At 44.1% G+C, this 18,084-nt stretch overlaps 1 protein-coding gene across 2 annotated transcripts in view; it reads right to left on the reverse strand.

Annotated features, from left to right (window-relative positions):
• tshz3b (teashirt zinc finger homeobox 3b) overlaps window positions 1-17,219 on the reverse strand; it is a 47,747-nt gene extending 30,528 nt beyond the window's left edge. Inside the window, exons 1-2 of one of the 2 annotated variants that reach the window (XM_034079007.2) lie at window positions 16,826-17,219; window positions 16,081-16,497 (exon numbers count right to left, since the gene is read on the reverse strand). In XM_034079007.2, the coding sequence (XP_033934898.1) occupies window positions 16,081-16,120 (40 nt within the window). In that variant the 5' untranslated portion in view covers window positions 16,121-16,497; window positions 16,826-17,219. Of the gene's footprint in view, window positions 1-16,080; window positions 16,786-16,825 lie in introns of those variants that run through there. The other variant, XM_034079012.2, reaches the window with a different exon arrangement.
• Window positions 17,220-18,084: the final 865 nt, after the last annotated feature.

Genomic DNA, 18,084 nt, shown 5'->3' on the forward strand with positions numbered 1-18,084 from the left:
GCCTGTCTTCCTTACTGTCTCTCCCTCTAACCCTCCTTACTCAGAATCAGAATCTGGGTAATAGCTGGGTAAGTATCCGTCAATCTGGTCTTCATACCTAGAAAACTATTTGTCATATTTTTCCCTTAGTTAAAAGTATTTCACTTAGTCCTTTGCATAGTATCTTAAAACAGCCTGGTTGGGTTTGGGAAAAAGGGTTAAGGTTATTTGTTATGTTACTTAAGCTCTGGACACTTCATGTAAATCAGTGATGTAGCCTCGTTTGACATAACGTCAGGAGACACTCTACTAAACGGATGCGTAGGTTTGAGACAAAGGGTTATTTAGTTTTAAAGTGTGTACTATCTTCAAACAGACGCAGTTAGTTTTAGCAAAAAGGGTTCGGGTTATTTTGTTACGTCACTAAAGCTATGGACCTAGCTTGATATAACTCACTGACGTAGCCTCACTTGACATAACGTCAGGAGACACTCTCAGTACTTTTAATTACTAAAGGAATGTATTTACTAAAGGAATTGTGTTAACACAATTGATAACATCGACCCACAGAATACTTCTGTCGATAAAACTGGACTTAACAGACACTTTTGATTCAGAGGACACTATATAGACAGACATTTTGAAACTAGCTAGCTTAGCAACATTAAGGCTACAAACAACCCCAAATACAACACTTTCTTCAGGTAACAGGCTAAATGTCAAATCATACCTTTCATTTCCTTCTGAGTTACTTAAAGGTGGGGTAGGTACGTTTGAGAAACCGGCTCGAGATACAAACTTAACTCGTGCCCTCATTGGTCATGTGTGCGTTCGTGTGTGTTGGAGGAGGGGCTCTGTAAGGAAGTGGCAGATTTTTTCCGGTTGTGTATTTTCAAATTCTAGCGCACTCGAGCTGGTTTCTCCAAAATGACCTACCCCACCTTTAACTAAGAAGAATTAATCACAAATCAAGGATTGGATACAATACAATAAGGTTCTCATTGATATTTCAGAAATGCCTTGGCGCACTACAGATATGTCACGCAGTATTGTCAGAAAGTGATTTAGAACCGATCTCTCGGGGAGTTTAGTCAACGTACTTGATCTCAGTCATTTGTAAACATGTATTCTGAAAGGCTCTGTATTCACAAATTAAAATCTTAATATAAATGTTGCCTCTGTCTCTTTGTGTCTTCCTGTGTCTGTCTGCCTACTTCGTCTTTCGCTCATATGTTGTTGTTATGTCTCAAAGCCTGACTTGCGTACAGAACGTCTGGTTCCACCGCTTTGCCACTCTGTATAAACTCCAGATAATAACTGATGGTGGGAGAATGAGGGACGTCAAAACACGTGGTAGAGCGGGTTTAAGAGATCTTAAATGGGAACACAGAGGAGAAGAGAGATCCTGTCTGATACTTCACCGATGAATGAATGCATGAATGCTTAGAAGAACTTGGATTAGATGAGATAGAAAGTAAAGGTGTCAGAAAGGTTGGAGGTTCTAGTATATTAAAAACTACACAACGAGTACGGCATGTTGTCCAACCTTATCAGAAGGCCATATGTTCTCCTGTAAATGCTTTGTGGTGATAAGATTGCCGTCAGAAAGGTGGGTCTTACATACAATATGACCGAAGTCGTTGAGTAAACAGTTTACAAAAGAGAATTTGAGAGATTTCCTGCCAACTTGTTCACCACATTTCGGAACCACTAGCAGATTCCCTCCTTGTCAATTAGATGTCTAATTGTGTGTTTCGGTCTTGGTCGACTTACACTTCTTTACGATGCTGAATAATTCATTTCCAAGAAACTTATGAGCACATCTCTGGTACGGGGAAACATGTTGGCATGATTCTCTCTGAAGAAAGACGGTTTTAAAGATCTGTCGACTAAAGCAACTAACTAGTTGACAAAATCCCATTAGTACTAGTTGACTCAGAATGTCTTAGATTGTGAGCACTACACTTCTCATTCTGTTTCTGCATAAAGCTTTGCGGGTGCAACTGGAGGTGACAATGAATCCACAGCAGTTTTAAGAGCTCTTTCATTCTGCCAGGCCTTTTAAAAAATTCCTTTCTCTACTTTTTTTCCAGCCCATCTCCTCCAAATGAAATGGAGTAGTGCCACTGACTAGCAGGAGAGCCGGTTTTATCAGCACTCACTCATTCCACTCCTCCACGAGTGCTTGACGGAGGGTTCCATTGCAACGGCAAAGTCTGCAGTCATCAAATACTTGTTAGAAGCGAGGTAGAATCTTAAAGAACCATTTGAGCATGATACTGCAAAGCAGCAGCGACAAAGAGAGAGTCCTCTTCCTCTCACCTTTTCTTTTTTCTATCCCCTCCCCTCCCTTCCTGGGCAAACCCAGGCCCAAGTACCAGCAAGGGTCATATCTTTTTAATTATCTTTCCCGCCTTTGATTAATTATTTGGCGTGACAACGGCGCGTTCGTAATGCTTTTCACCTGCCGCCGCTGAGTGAAGGCCCCTCTGTTGAACTCAAAAGCAAACAGCTGCTGCCATGATCGCCTAGCAACCGGCCGGTGATGGATGAGTACCAGAGATGGATGGCCACAATAAATCACCACGTCTGCCTTGGCGCTATAGAAACCTGGGAAGAGTGAGAGGGGAGGGGAGGGGGGAACATACCAAAGAACCCAAAATGTAACCGTTAAAACCGTTACGGGCAGTTTGACAGGGAGTTTTAGAAGAAGCAACAGAGTTTAATCTTATTCCCTCTTCCTTTAATACTTTTACTTTCCCAGCTCCTCTTGAATTAGCATGGATTCATGCACAACAAGTTTCAAAAACCTTTAAAAACTAAATATTACTGCAGCACGATCTGTTGGCAAACATGCACCCAAACTGTATAATGTTTTGTAAAATATTGCCATAAAACAAGATACTGTATTTTTATTTGCCAATGGATCTTTAATTTAATTAAGGTTAAAGCTACTTATTTAATTGTTACCACTGTTTCCCATCAATAATCAGGCCACCTATTAACTGACTGCGTATTACATGGTGTAGCACACACCCAACACACGATATTTACTACATGTACATGCAAGGTTGACAAGCGGTATCCGTTTAAACTTGGTTCCAACTCTGGTAGTGGATTAAAACATGGAATCTGCTGTTTACAATGATGTGTGAGTGTGCAGTGAGGCCCTCGTGTTTTACCTCCAGTATAATGATATGTCACTGCTAGCATGCTTGCTACATGACTGCCTCGTGCACACTGTTAGTTGTTTGGGGAAAGGATGGTATGGCCAAAGATGCAAATCCCTAATTACTACAGCCACTCATTCACACACTGACAATGAGCCACTGCATTACAGACAATCTGTAGTCAACCAACGGCAGTACGTACACTGCTACACTGGAGAGGTTGCCATAACAAATGAGAATTCCATTGATTTACACAATTGGCCGCAATCAGAGGAAACGCACAGCAATGACAAACTGAACACACCACTCAGTCTTTTTATCGTACTGTATGTCCACACAAACAGACAGTGAGATACACTTTAAGACTTTTCACTGACTCCTTTGGACTTTTAGGCAAATAAATAAGGAATGTATTAAGACTTAAATAACTAGCACTGGCACGTGAAGTACTTGCTTTAAAATGATTGTTGACCCTCTACAATTATTTGTAGTTTGTCATTTTAGAATAAAATCAGAATATATAATTTATTCTGGGAGAACTTGGGTTTCATGATGGTTTCTCCATTGTACACTGAAATAAAAAAAACATCTTATATAAATAAGAATGTCCATTTACCATAATAAATGAAATACATATTTATAAAATAACAAGTTGGATTGCAACAATCTGATTTACTTTGTCCAGGAACAATTTTAAAGAACATTTCCTTACTTATTTGTTGACTCATTTGTGCCATTCATGTGTGTGGGAAGCTATCCAGGTGTCCTATACCATCATCAACTTAACTCTAACCTTTGACCTTTCAGGACCCTCACATGTACTCCGACCTCTAATCCCTCCCTTTGTGTTTTACTGGCCGCACAATTTCTGTCACTTCCTCACTTCACTGTTTTCCTTCTCTCCCTCCCTTTGTCGAGACCACGACTGCCTCCTCGTCCTCCCACCGCCCTCCCCCTCCTTCACCTGCCTTGTCCTCACACACACACACACACACACACACACACACACACACACACACACACACACACACACACACACACACACACACACACACACACACACACACACACACACACCCTCCGAGCTGTAGCTCAGGTTACAGCTCTGTAGCGATCCAGTCTAAATAATATAGCAGTGATGAATGGCAGGGCCAGATTCATATCCATCAACGGGCTCTTTTTTTTTTAAGGAGCATCCATCTTCTATAAGGCCTCCCTTTGAATCGGGGAGAAGTGAAGAGAGAGGGAGACTGCGCTGCCTCAACCCATGGGACGAAGTTGCACGCGGTTGTGAGTTTGTGTGTGTGTGTGTGTGTGTGTGTGTGTGTGTGTGTGTGTGTGAGATAAGACATTGCGACTGATACACGCCTGGAAAGCGAGCCCCGAGACACATGAGACACACTGTTATTGACACGCAAACACACATGCATCCAGGAGATGAATGGACCTCTGATTTACAATCTATACGTACTGATGATGTGGAATGTGAGTAATTGTGTGTAAAGTGCTATTTAAAGTTGCTGTATCAATATCACACGTGGACGTGATCCCCCACAGGCATTGGTGGAAGAAGTACTCTGATCTTTTACTGTAAAATACTGTTATAAATAAAAGTCCTGTATTTCAAAATATAACAAAAGTAAAAGTATTAAAATATACTTCAAGTACACAACGTCAAAGTACTCGCTGGCCCATTTCAGATTACATTATTATTGGTTAAAAGAAGGAGAACATTTAAAATACATTATAAACTGCTCACCTATCACAATACATGATTTATGAGTTGATTTATATTCTGTATTATTATTATTTTATATCTTGGAAGTAGCAGCTGTAAAAAACAAAACAAAGTGAAAATTGATTAAAATTGTAGTAAAGTTAAAGTATAAAGTAGCATAACGTGAACATTATCAAGGGAAGTACCTACACATTGTACTTAAGTACATTACTGGAGTAAATGTACTTAGTTACATTACATCACTGCCCACAGGGAAGTATCCTGGCCAACAAAAATGTAGTCTGGCCGATTCCTTCTGATCTCCTCACACACTCTCTCACTCATTCAGCACCGATAATCCCCCCTCTTTACGTGTCTCGCCACAGAAACACACACATGTGCTTGTAAACACGCACCGTCGCGTAGGCACAGACACTAGCTGTGCGCTCCCACACACATGTGAAGCCCTGGCGAGGCCCCGTTTGATAAATGACACACGTCATTGTGTCAGGGGAGAAGGGTGGGTCTGTGATGTATGGCGTGGACGATGAGAGGGGGAAATCGACTGTTCGGCGGTGAGACGGCCCTCTTTTGGTTTCTGAAAACCTCTGCTTCAACATAACACAGACTCGCTGAAGAACACCGCTTTATGATTGTTAAAGATTGTTTATTAGTTTTCTAGTTCACGATCAAAAAGTATTGCAAAGAAAACATGATATTCTAGCTTCTGGCAAATGTATATTCATGTAAAGATGTCATAATTGTACAAAGCGTTGTCACTACCGTATGTCATTACGGTCATGCCAATAAAGCTATTTGAATTGAACTGAATGTGTTTAGGACGACTTTAAGTCTTCTTTTTCTTCCCCGGCCACTTCCTTCCTTTCTTTTCTTAGAGCCCCTCTTCGTTCCCTGGCTGAGTTAGAGAGAGGACGAGTTCATCGAGGGAAAAAGAGAAGAGAAGGCGAGCTGGGGGGGGGGGGGGTGTGGGGGGTTGGGGGGGGGGGTGCAACGATATCAATCACGGTCCCGTTTGCAACAGAGATACTAGCATTTCAAATAAAACAGCCAAAGCTAGACAAATAGCCTTAACATGGGGCTTGTAACCTGAGCCCCCCGCAGCACCACCCTGAAACTTCTCATAAAGTGGAGAAACAGAGAGGCCCCTGCTTTGTGTTTCCCACCCCCCTCCGACCGACTATCTCTCTCCTGCCTCGTTTTCCCTCTGTGTCGCTAGCAGGCGAGGTGGCTGACATCTGCAGAGTGCATTTAAAGAGGAAAAAAATGTGTCAGAGGAGTGTGATGCACTCTTTTGCACACACACACACACACACACACACACACACACACACACACACACACACACACACACACACACACACACACACACACACACACACACACACACACACACACACACACACACACACACACACACACACACAGGCGGCCCCCCTTGCTCGGTTTCATTAGCTCACTGGCAGGGTGGCACTTCTCAAGCTCATTACTGAGGAAGGATTTATGGCGCGGCAGCCAGTGGCGGAGAAAAGGCATCTGTCAATAATTGCAGGGAGCAGCAACTCCCATCTCCACCAGCTTTGAAATCTCATTAGGTATGCAGTTATCAGGCATAAAGATCAAAAACATTACTCAGCTCCGACAGAAACCGACCAAGAAACATTAATTAGCAACAGGCCCTCGCAGTATAAAATAAAACAGCCTTCCTCCTCACTCCTCTCATCTCTCCCGCGCACTTTTTTCTCCTTTCCCTCAGCCGACTGTTTCTCCTTCTCACCTGCCTTCTCTCTCTTTACCCTTTTCCAGAGCACAACACACACTCGCTGGTTTACACACACTTTTCCAGCGGTGCAGATCTTGTACTTGAGTGAAAGCAGAAGTACCGGAGTGTAGGAATACTCTGTTACAAGTCCTGCAATCAAAATGTTAATCAAGTAAAAGTATAGAAAGGTATAGGCGTCGATTGTAGACTGCAGGGTAGCTTGTGGATTGACTCCAGGTGGAACTCGATTCTGATTTAACACTTGTTATATTTCACATCATTCATCCACATCTGTGAAGGAACTAAAGGTATTAGATAACCCTAAGTAGCACACCATTGAAATACTCAAGTACAGTACAGACTCTCAATTGAGTAAATGTACTTAGTTACTGTACACCACTGCCCTTTTCTTACCACACCGTTGTAAGAACAGATTATATCAAACAATCAGCCGCGAGGTTGAGCATGACTCCAGCATCTGAAAGTGATCAGAACAGGAAGCAAGAAGGAGGAAGAGGCGGGCCAAAGGCATGTCTGTCGGACTGTCTTTTGGCAGTGACTGATTGGTGACCATTCAGCTGTGTGTGTGTGTGTGTGTGTGTGTGTGTGTGTGTGTGTGTGTGTGTGTGTGTGTGTGTGTGTGTGTGTGTGTGTGTGTGTGTGGAAAGAAGAGGAAGCCGCTGTCAGCCTGAGAAGGATGTCAGATGTCTGATTAACAGGGCCTCAGACGGGCCCTCGCTGGCTACCCTGCCTTTCATCACAGCCACCGTCACACACACACACACACACACACACACACACACACACACACACACACACACACACACACACACACACACACACACACACACACACACACACACACACACACACACACACACACACACACACACACACACACGCAAGACTGATGGCTGCCAGTCTCGTCTAGGTTCAGCCAAAGCCTCCGTGGGAAAGGGGAACGAAGAGCTCTGATTTTGCAGGCGTTCACACACACACACACACACACACACACACATACACACACACACATACACACACGCTTTGCAACATAAAGGCAACCCCCACTGAGGGTAAGAAGAAACCCAGACCTGGAGCCGAGCCCAGATGACACTCAAAAGATGCACACACACACACACACACACACACACACACACACACACACACACACACACACACACACACACACACACACACACACACACACACACACACACACACACACACACACACACACACACACACACACACACACACACACACACACACACACACACACACACACGTACGCACACACACACCAGATACACACACCAGAGACACACACACATTGTCTTCATACAGTCTCGTCCTGCTACTGGCCCTGCAGCTCGTTAAACTAGATGAGCCTCTTCCGGACACACACACACACACACACACACACACACACACACACACACACACACACACACACACACACACACACACACACACACACACACACACACACACACACACATACACACACACACACACACACACACACACACACACACACACACACACACACACACACACACACACACACATACCATGTATACATCACTTCAGGGGACATTACATTGACTTACATGCATTTCCTAGAGACTAACCGTAACCATAACCAACACATGCCTGACCCTAACCCTAATCCTAAACCTAACCAAGTCTTCACCCTAAAATTAATGATACCCCTTATGGGGACCTCCAATTTGTCCCCATAAGGGAGGCGAGTCCCCACACGTGACTATGTAAACATATGTAGGTCCCCACAAGTATAGTAATGCTAGTACACACACACACACACGCACACACACTAACTTGCCAGACAGAAGTAAGTACATGTTGGAAACAGCACTGACTTCTTGGCAGTCAACTAAAAAGTGTCTCACACTGGAAGTCATTCAGAATGTCGGTCCAGTATTTGTCTTATTGTAGGACATGTTCTCATGGATCTGCTGGTTCTGCTGGCAGAACTCAGTTACATGTTCCTAATACAGCGGCTCTGCTCTGGAGCTTACAGTAGGATCACAGTAAATACACATATATCTGCTTTGTGTCAGCACAGGAAGTGTGTGTGTGCGCAGAGATCACTCCATTTCCTGCTTTAGCCGTTTTCCCAGGGTGCCTCAGTGTGGGCCCGTCAGCCAATCGGACCTCACAGTGAGGGGCTCCTGGATGATCACCTTTGATCTCTATTATTACAAGTCCATTACGTAGTTTACGTTGTTTTACAACATTTTGACATGTATAGATTTGTCTCTCCTTCATAACAATACATATTACTTCTCTTCTTCCTTTTCCTGTTCTTGTTATTGGCTTAACATTTGGAAAGTATTTGTTATGTATTCTTCATTGAGCAACTAGAATCAGAATCAGGTTTACACATACATGGGATAAGCGTTGGTGTGTATGGCGCATACATAACATATTGAGAAATATTTACATTAAATATACATTGACAAAAGTACATACTGTATGACAAAATACACTGACAAATAAAAGAATATGTGCAGTATAGGGATAAGTGGAGAGCTGTGCAAATATTAGAAGAGGTAGCCGTGTACAAATTGTTTTAAAAATATTAAAATGAATAAACTGTTAATGCAACGCAAAGTATTTATGAAGGGGGTCAGAGTCAGATAAGGGGGGTAAGAGACACAAAATATCCTAAAATAAATATAAATATTTATTTGGTTTAAATAACATGCCAATAAAGATTATTTAGCATATTCCTGTGTACGTTGCATTGTTTGCTTCCACCCCTCAGAAACAAGCCATTCCTCACACAAACATATTTTGGGTAGGGAAAGGAGAACAGGGAGGAGATAGAGAAGGGGAAGAATTGGGGAGTGAGGGGGGGGAGAAAAAAATGAGGAGAGGATGCAGCCTTGTGAGCCAATTTAAGAAATAACTGCTGATGCATCAGCTATTGACTGTTTGAGCGCTCGTGATAACGCTCAAGGCGAAACTGGGAGCAAAATGACAGCATCAACTGCCTGCAATAAAGTGCAGCGCGCCAGACCAAGGGAGCTCTAATTGACAGCTGTCAACCTAATGGGAGCCATGACGGAAGATTCTGGGAGAGGGAGGAAAAGAAACACTGTTTATAAACCATCAGCCACTTATCCTCAAGGAAGGGAAGGGAGGGGGGGGGGGTGAGGGAGATCTAGCCCCCCCTCCTCTGTCTCTCAGTCTATGATTGTCGTTTGTCTACTTGCTTGCTTTTTCATTTGCTCCTTCCTTCTCTCCCCCGTGCACAATGCACATAATGCTCTTTTTTTTACAATCTCATTACCTTTCTGTCTTTCCCTATGATAGAACATTTAACTATGCAACAGTTCTCCCACTTTATATCTCTCCGTCTCTCTTGTTTCATTGTGGCACAGCGTGGTGGGGCAGGAGTACTGAGAAAAGCAGAAGTAGGCCGTAACGAATCACAGTGTCAGTTAGCTGCCTGGGAAAGACTCACTCTGCACAAAGTAACGCGGGGAGACGACTGAGATGGGACGCAGAGAGTGACAGGGACTGAGGGGGTTTTCAGCTCAGCATGCATGCTACCGTGAAGAACCGTGGAGGGTTTCAGCCAGATAGGGGATACAGTACAAATGGCAGGTTTAGCAGAATTCGCCATGTTTGACACCTCACACAGATGTAAGTAGTGTGCAGTTCAATAGAAGAGTGATTTTCCCTTCTCATAATCTGTCCTTTGTGAACTGCGCAAACTAGAAAGTATGTTTACAAAAGATACGCAAAACTAAATAGTTATTTCTAACACCTAGAATGTTCTGACAACTAGTCGTTTTATCTTGCCTCCCCTTGACTCTGTTCCCAACCCTAACCCTAACCCTAACCCCAGGTTGGCATTGGCGCGCACTGGAATTGAAAAACAAATTGCGAAACGTAACAGAATTATGACTTTATAAATGAATAGAAAATAAATCATAAAAAAAAAATGAAAATGTGTTAATTTTGACATACGGAAAATAAATTAAGGCTGTTTAGGGACCTGATGTTGCTATAGTAACTCATTTTAAAGATTGTGTTTGACCATTCAGGACATGGCAATACAATAAAACATGTGTCTATGTTAACAACTAGTCTCTGTACACATGTGAAAATGATCCTGGAGTTTGACAAAGTCGAAGGCAATAACCTTTTTTCTCCGCATTTGATTGAGAACTCTGTCCCATACAAGACAATGAGTCATACTAATGGAATACATGCTGTTAAGGAACCATAAGTGTATGGTTCCTTAACAGCATGTATTCCATGTACTACACTTCATTTCAGGGAAAACTCCCCCTCATTCATTTTGTTTTCTCAATCTGATCCGTCAGCAGGTTCCCACTTCATCCCAGAGTGATCAGATCCGTGAATATAAAAAAAGAGTTAATGTCTTTCCGTCAGAGTGAGGTGGGAGGCGTTCGGAGCATAAAAGGACAACCACCTTTCAGATTAATGGACTGCAGATGGAACATTTGAAGTGCTGTTATTCAAATACATCCACTTCATTAGGAATTGAAGTGGAAGACTTTCTTTTCAAGGATGAGTAACATCTGAATTCCATGTTTCAACTAAGGACTTCAGTCATTCTTCTACCCTGTCGCGTGTGTCCTTTCCAGGCAATGGGCTTTGTAATGCTGAAGAGGGATACTTCAGAATAAAAATGACTAAATGAATGAACTGAAAAGTCAAAATTATTCCAAAAAGCACTATTAAATAAAATTACTACATAAAAGTAGTAATTTCAGACGGCTGCCTAATTTGACATAAAAAAAAACATTAATTATTAATACAATTATCAAGAGCTTTTGAAAGCAGGTTAATTAGCTCCATTATGTTGACATCTTGCATTAGATCATATGGCCACCCACTGGACGGGAGTATCGCATTTGATATTGTATTTTTAATAACCACACCGTGAAACAGCAAATGGCCCTGTGTGTTAGTCACAGCCGAACAATGTGTGTGTGTGTGTGTGTGTGTGTGTGTGTGTGTGTGTGTGTGTGTGTGTGTGTGTGTGTGTGTGTGTGTGTGAGAGTGAGTATATTTAAATGGGCCACTGCATCTCGACTTAGATCCACCGCGAGTGCAACGTTAACACACATCAAGCATGATTAATCTCTCGCTCTCATCTACAATCAATCATACACACACACACACACACACACACACACACACAGAGAAATCACAGAAATCAGCTGCTTTTCCTCCCCGGCTGCCATCTATCTCTTGTCGGACAGAACCAGATCTGTCTTGATGTTAATATTTACATAAATCATGCTTAGCCTCCTTGGACACCATGCTGATGATAGGTGTTTCTGAAAAATCAACGCGGGTGAAAAATCCCCCCACTCTGGGAAAGTGTCATTGAGTAGCTAATAATGACCAGTGTCACCGTCATCAATCTGCACCGGGAGAACAATACACACACACACACAGCTATTTTAACACCATGCAGCTGCGTACTGCGAAACATCCTTCATTTGAAATACTTGGAAACTGTTTGTAGAGGATGTAAGGCGCGTGAAAAAAACGACAGGTAAAAAAATATACTTGATGTTTGATGTTGGAACACTGCTCCCATAACAATGACCTGTTTGGTCTCGGAGAGCTTTGAAGCCCAAAGACAAAAGCTGCTCGCCCGAGCTTTGTCCTTTCCTGATGTCAGAAACAATAAATACGCTTGGTCAGAAAGAAGCGCGCACGTATTCGCATGCACAGCGTGACTCGACGGACACGTTCTTTAGGTAACATCAATGCCGCCGTGAAAAATCATCACTGCTAATTTAAGGACCCGGATTCCCCGCCGCGCATACATACCACCACTGTCCAAAACCCCACCTGTGTTGGGGTTGGGGGGGGGGGGCAAACGAGGACGGTGTAAGATCAAGTTGATTACATCCAACTATGCGGCAGACCTAATTGGCGAGCGTGACAGTGTGCTGAGCTTGTCATCTCCAATCATTAGGCCCGTCAGAGATCCATCAGATGCTCGGCTAATTAGCAGAACGCTAATGAAGCTGGCAAAACAACTCCTCTTTTAGACGGCTGAATGCGTCGCCGGGGTGGGGAGAAGTGTGTGTGTGTGTGTGTGTGTGTGTGTGTGTGTGTGTGTGTGTGTGTGTGTGTGTGTGTGTGTGTGTGTGTGTGTGTGTGTGTGTGTGTGTGGGAAGGCGTGTTGGAAGGATGGAGGATAAGGAAAAGGATAAAGAGAGAAATGTAAGACAGGAAGAGTTGACGCCATGTTCGTCTGCATCATGGCGCGTTTTAGGTAATGACCAATTAAGAGCATGCGAACCCCAAATAAGCAGATTCAGAGGAAGTGTTCAATGCACATGCTGACCTTTAACCGCGATTGTGTTGTTTTAACACATGTGATGGTTGGACGAGCCACTGAGGCTCGCTATGAGGTATCTGCTGTCTTACGCCACGAACACACGTTTTTTTCAGGGCAGAATCAGTGACAAAAAAGGGAGGGAAAAAGAGAAAGAAAGAAGGCGGGAAATACAAAAAGTTGGGGGTACTCGGCCCCCTTCCGAGTTCCTAATCAAGGCCTATCATTTGCCATCCTCCCATAACTCTTGCCATCACTAAGGCGCAATCAATTTGTCATCACTCTTTGTGTGCCATGCAGTTCTCCTCAACCTTATAACTTGCAGCTGTGAGCAAGGCAGGGAGGAGGAGGAGGAGGAGGAGGAGGAGGAGGAGGAGGAGGAGGAGGAGGAGGAGGAGGAGGAGGAAAGAAGGCAAAAGAAAAAATCTGCCAATAGTCTAAAATGAAACCCCTCCTTCGCCTGTTTGTTCTCGTCCGCTCATCAGAGATATAAATGCCTCATTTTCTCTCCCCGCTCTCACAAGCTGAATAAAAAGTCCTCTCGCTTTGCATCCATCAATCCATCCATCTGTCTCCCCCCCCCATTCCTCCCCCCTCCCCCCACCCCCGGTGTGTCCATTAGAGCTAAAACATTTTGATCAAGTAAGGCCCTGGGCTGAGAATACATAAGACTCTCTCTGTGTGCGTGCCAGCCTCTGATTGACCATTAGGGCCATTGATGAATGTGGCTGTCAGAGGGCAGACAATTAAATCAAATATGAAACAAAGTCTCTCTGACGGGCCCTTCTGATGGAGCAAACCAGTCTTCCGCCTCGCGATTAGGCTAATAGTTACATTTCTCATAGCACTCTACGTGTGTGTGTGTACGCGGGCGAGAAAGTACTTGTTTATACGTACTACAAAGTCATTGCAGTGTGTCTTCTGACTGCACCACTGCACAGGTGTAATTACGTGCTGGAGGCTGCAGGCATATGCAGGAACTGGATTTGGTTGAGAGTGAAACAAAGTTGCAAACAAGAGTGCGCTCAGGTAAAACGGCTTACAGTGAGATGCTAAAGGTCATGCATAAATCAAACACTGAAGAAAGTAAACCGTTGACTTTAATTAGATGTATTACGTCAACAGATTTCACATCACTGTGTTAGGTTATAGTTAAAAGCAATGATATTAACTTTAAATTAAAATTAAATTCAAGTTCAGCTTAATATTATTGCTTTTCAACAGTTGTGTGAATTCTGTTGACATAATACATTGAATTAACATGAACAAAAACTACTCCAAATCAAAAGCTATACAAGGATGACTTGAAATATAAAAAAACAGATTATTAGTGTCGTAAGTGATGTGATGAGAACACCAAAAAATCTCCTTCCCCTTTAATGGGAACATAAAATAAATGCCGAGTTCAGTTTTTTATCCTCGTCAAGTCCGAATGCGAAGGGGGGGGGAGGAAGTAAGAAATCAAAGCTAATAAAAGGGGGGTGGGATAGATACAAAGATGCAATTAAATGATGGTGTTAATGACCATAACTTTGTGAGGCCAGACGTGACTTCAGCAGGCCCTGCTTCGCTACCAGAGGGAGGGCGGGTCGAAGGGAGGAGGGGGGGGGGGGGGGTCGGGGGGGGGGTGATTTATTGACACTTATCGGGAATGAACAGATCAAAGGCTCGGCCAGATGACAGGCGATCAATCAAGCGTCAAATCAAAGATGGCAATTGTCCATTAAAGCTCTCTTCCAGAATACCCCCCCAGCCCCCTCCCCGGGCTGTGAAATAATCTTTAGACTAGGAGGAAAAAAAGTATTTCCCAGAAACTGAAGGAAAGGAGAGAAAGGTGAAAAACACGGAGGACGAATCGCTTAGAAATGATCCGGAGGAATCATGAAGACAAACTCCAAGTGTAGTTTGTAGGTGAATTGTGTAGAAGTACACTGATACGACGGGGTGTAAAGTCAATGAGAAAGGACCTGAAAACTCAATATGGTGTGTGGAAATACACTCCAAATGCCTGTAGAGCAACATAATAGTGTGACAGTATTAGGGATTTCACAGTAATGCTACAATGCGATCAGATCTTTAAAGACAAATGTGGCTTAAAGAAGTCACTTCCTGTCATATATCAGGGTGTTTCAGTTAAGCCCCTAAAAAGAGATCAGCTACCATCAAAGGCCTCCGTGACAGTCAGCTGACCCATCCTTTATTCCACAGTCAATATCTACGAGGAAGAGGAGGAGGAAGAGGAGAAGGAGGCGCCGTAAAGAAGTGAAAAGAGGTAGAGAGGGACCTATGGAGGAACAATTCATCTGCCTCCAAGTGAATATGAGAAAGTAGAAAGCGTTTGGTATTGAGCGCTCTCACACTGTTTCTAGGACACATGCACCGGTACGCTTGACCTGTGACCTCTCTGAGAGGCAAAGATGATTGTTCTAACTACCGGGAACCACTTGTTCTGACACATCTGTATACGGAAGATATGAATAAACTAATGATTAGCAAATATAGACAGTGTTTAATCGTTTGAGTTTGAATCGTTGTGTGTATTGAAAAGGGGAAAGTGAAAAAGAAATGCCCGTTGCAGTATTCAAAAGCCTTCGGTGGCGTATGGTCGAAGCAGCAGAGACAAACCCAAAGAGATCAAATTAGGCACAAACTGAAAAGCTGAAAATAATACAAAAAGTGATTAGAAATTATAAATCAAATGCTCTCTATTATCATTGCAGCTTTACAATAACAACAATGACCTTTTTTATTAATTAAACTTGGTAAGAAATGTTGAAATGTGGCATTCAGGGTGTTTGGAATTCCAATGAACCTCCACTAATAAGTCATATAGGCATGTGTTTGATAATAAGAACAGCTATGATGGGATGTGTGTGGCAAGGGAGGACAAAAGTTGGAGCTGTGAAAAGTACAACAGCATGTTTCCTTTACAGTACACAACAAAAGATGTTTTTGGTAATAATGAAAAGTAACTGAATGACGGGGCGTGGAGGAAGGAGGGGGGTAAATACAGAGGGGGTGAGAAAGAAAGAAAGAGAGAGAGGTAAATTAGGTTCAAATCAAAGCCAGTGCGTACCTGCTGCGCGCCGAGGCGCCTCCTGCTTCCTCCGCGGCATATCGGTGTCGGGGCCCCGGCAGGGACTTCTTCTCGGTCCCCGGTGCTTCGATGCTGACCCGCAGAGCTTTGATTCACAGTTTCCCCCCCTGGGTGCGCTCTCAGGGCTCCCACATAGATCGGGTGGGTGTATTTAATGAGGGGAGGGTGTCCAGTTTTCACAACAAAATAAAAAAAGGAGATAGAGCCAATCAAAAAGAAAATAGAGGGGTTAAAAATAAGAAATCTGCCTCCTGGTTTGCTGCTCTCTCCGTCGGTTGCTCCGGCTTGGATGGGAGCAGGAACAGAGGAAGCTTCGCGGCTATAGGAGTCTTTAAAAAAAAAGCGTGTCCTCCGTGTGATCCTCTTTACTTGGCGTTGGAGGCTGCAACAGGCGAGCTTGAAGAGGGGGATACAACCAAATGATTGCGTCAGTCAAAAGTCCGCAAACAAGGGGGAGACAACACATCAAGAGCTGAAACAACTGAAGCCCTGCGCCTCTTCTACGGTTCAACCTCTCCGCCGCTGATAGGCGTCACGTAGCTCTCTCTCCCTCTCCCTCCCTCTCTATCTCACCCCTCTCTTTCTGTCAGCCTTATTCTAGCCTTCCGTTTATTCCAAAAGGCTAATCGGGGAGCTTGAAATGCGCGTAATGTCAGTCATATTACCGCAGATGGTTAACACACACAGTATGATTCACAAGCACACGCGGCGTGATCTTACTTACTTTACGGGCTGATCCTCCATGAAGCCCTCCCGGTAATCACGCGCATTTCAAAGCCAAGACCGGCTGCCTGAAAGCATCTCATAAAAATCCATTCCAGTCCGGTTGTTTGGTGGTGTAAATGAAGAATAAAAAGCCACATGCAGCGTGCTTTTTACAGTTTGTTATTCTCCAGCGAAGGAGAAATTAAGAGGAGGAGGAAGAGGAGGAGGAGGAGGAGGAGGAGGAGGAGGTGACGGCCGGGGACTGGTCACTATACGCTACGATATTTTGTCCGGGAGCGCTTTGAAAAATCCGCTGAGGGCACAGCCAGGATGCGTGCGTGTGCGCGTAACTGCGTATCTGTGTGTGTGTGCCTGAATCGATGAGATACGTGCTTGATTGGGTCTCCCTTGTTGTAATAATGTACATGAGGAGGAGGAGGAGGAGGAGGACGAGGAGGAGGAGGAGGAGAAGAAGGAGTAGGAGGAGGAGGAAGAGGAGGAGGAAGGGCTCAGGCTGCTCCCATGCATGCAGGCTGGAGCGCACCGAGCTCTAGCGCCTTCTGCCAAACACTTTATTGGCCGCTGGTGGTACTTTTCTCCCGTTTTTCCCCTTCCCGTGGCCTGATAGGAGCTATTTAAATCAGCCACCCAGCGAATCAAACCCAGCACTGCGCTCCTTCTTTGCGCCTCGAGTGACCCGAGAGGCGCAAAAATAAAAGCTCACCAAAGCGCTGTTATTTCAATGGAATAAAGTTGTTTTCTTTTTCCAGGTAAGCTCAAAAATCCTCAATTGTAGGTTGTTGACATTTTTTTTCTGGAGATGTTTTCCTCACCTCACAGTGAGGGATAAAAGTTTGTGGATTTTGTTGGAAGTGGATGAAAAATATTCTCCTGTGTTTTTTTCAGGCGATCCTTGAGGTGAACACACACGGCTTCTTGGAGTGAAGAGCAATGAGGGGTGAGTAACCAATCTTTCTCTCGCCGCCCGTCTTCCTCCGCGCCAGATGTGCTTGCCGCTGCGCCTCGCCTCTCACGCCGGAGAAAAGGCTCTCTACTTCGGATCCGCTGTGGGGAATCAGCCGGTGTCGCTTCTGTGGTAAACCTGGAGGGAATGTGTCCGCTCTACTCCTCCGTCTCCCCGGGCTCGGGTGGAAGGATTGATAGGTTGGTGACTCTCCGCCGATTCGAGGATGTTTTCGCCCTAATCTCACCGCGACTGTGTGCGCCGCTCAGCCGCTGCATGCCGTTAGATCCGCCCAAGCATCTGTCCGTCTTTCC

Source organism: Pseudochaenichthys georgianus, chromosome 3, assembly GCF_902827115.2.
Source record: "Pseudochaenichthys georgianus chromosome 3, fPseGeo1.2, whole genome shotgun sequence".
Classification (NCBI taxonomy): Eukaryota; Metazoa; Chordata; class Actinopteri; order Perciformes; family Channichthyidae; genus Pseudochaenichthys; species Pseudochaenichthys georgianus.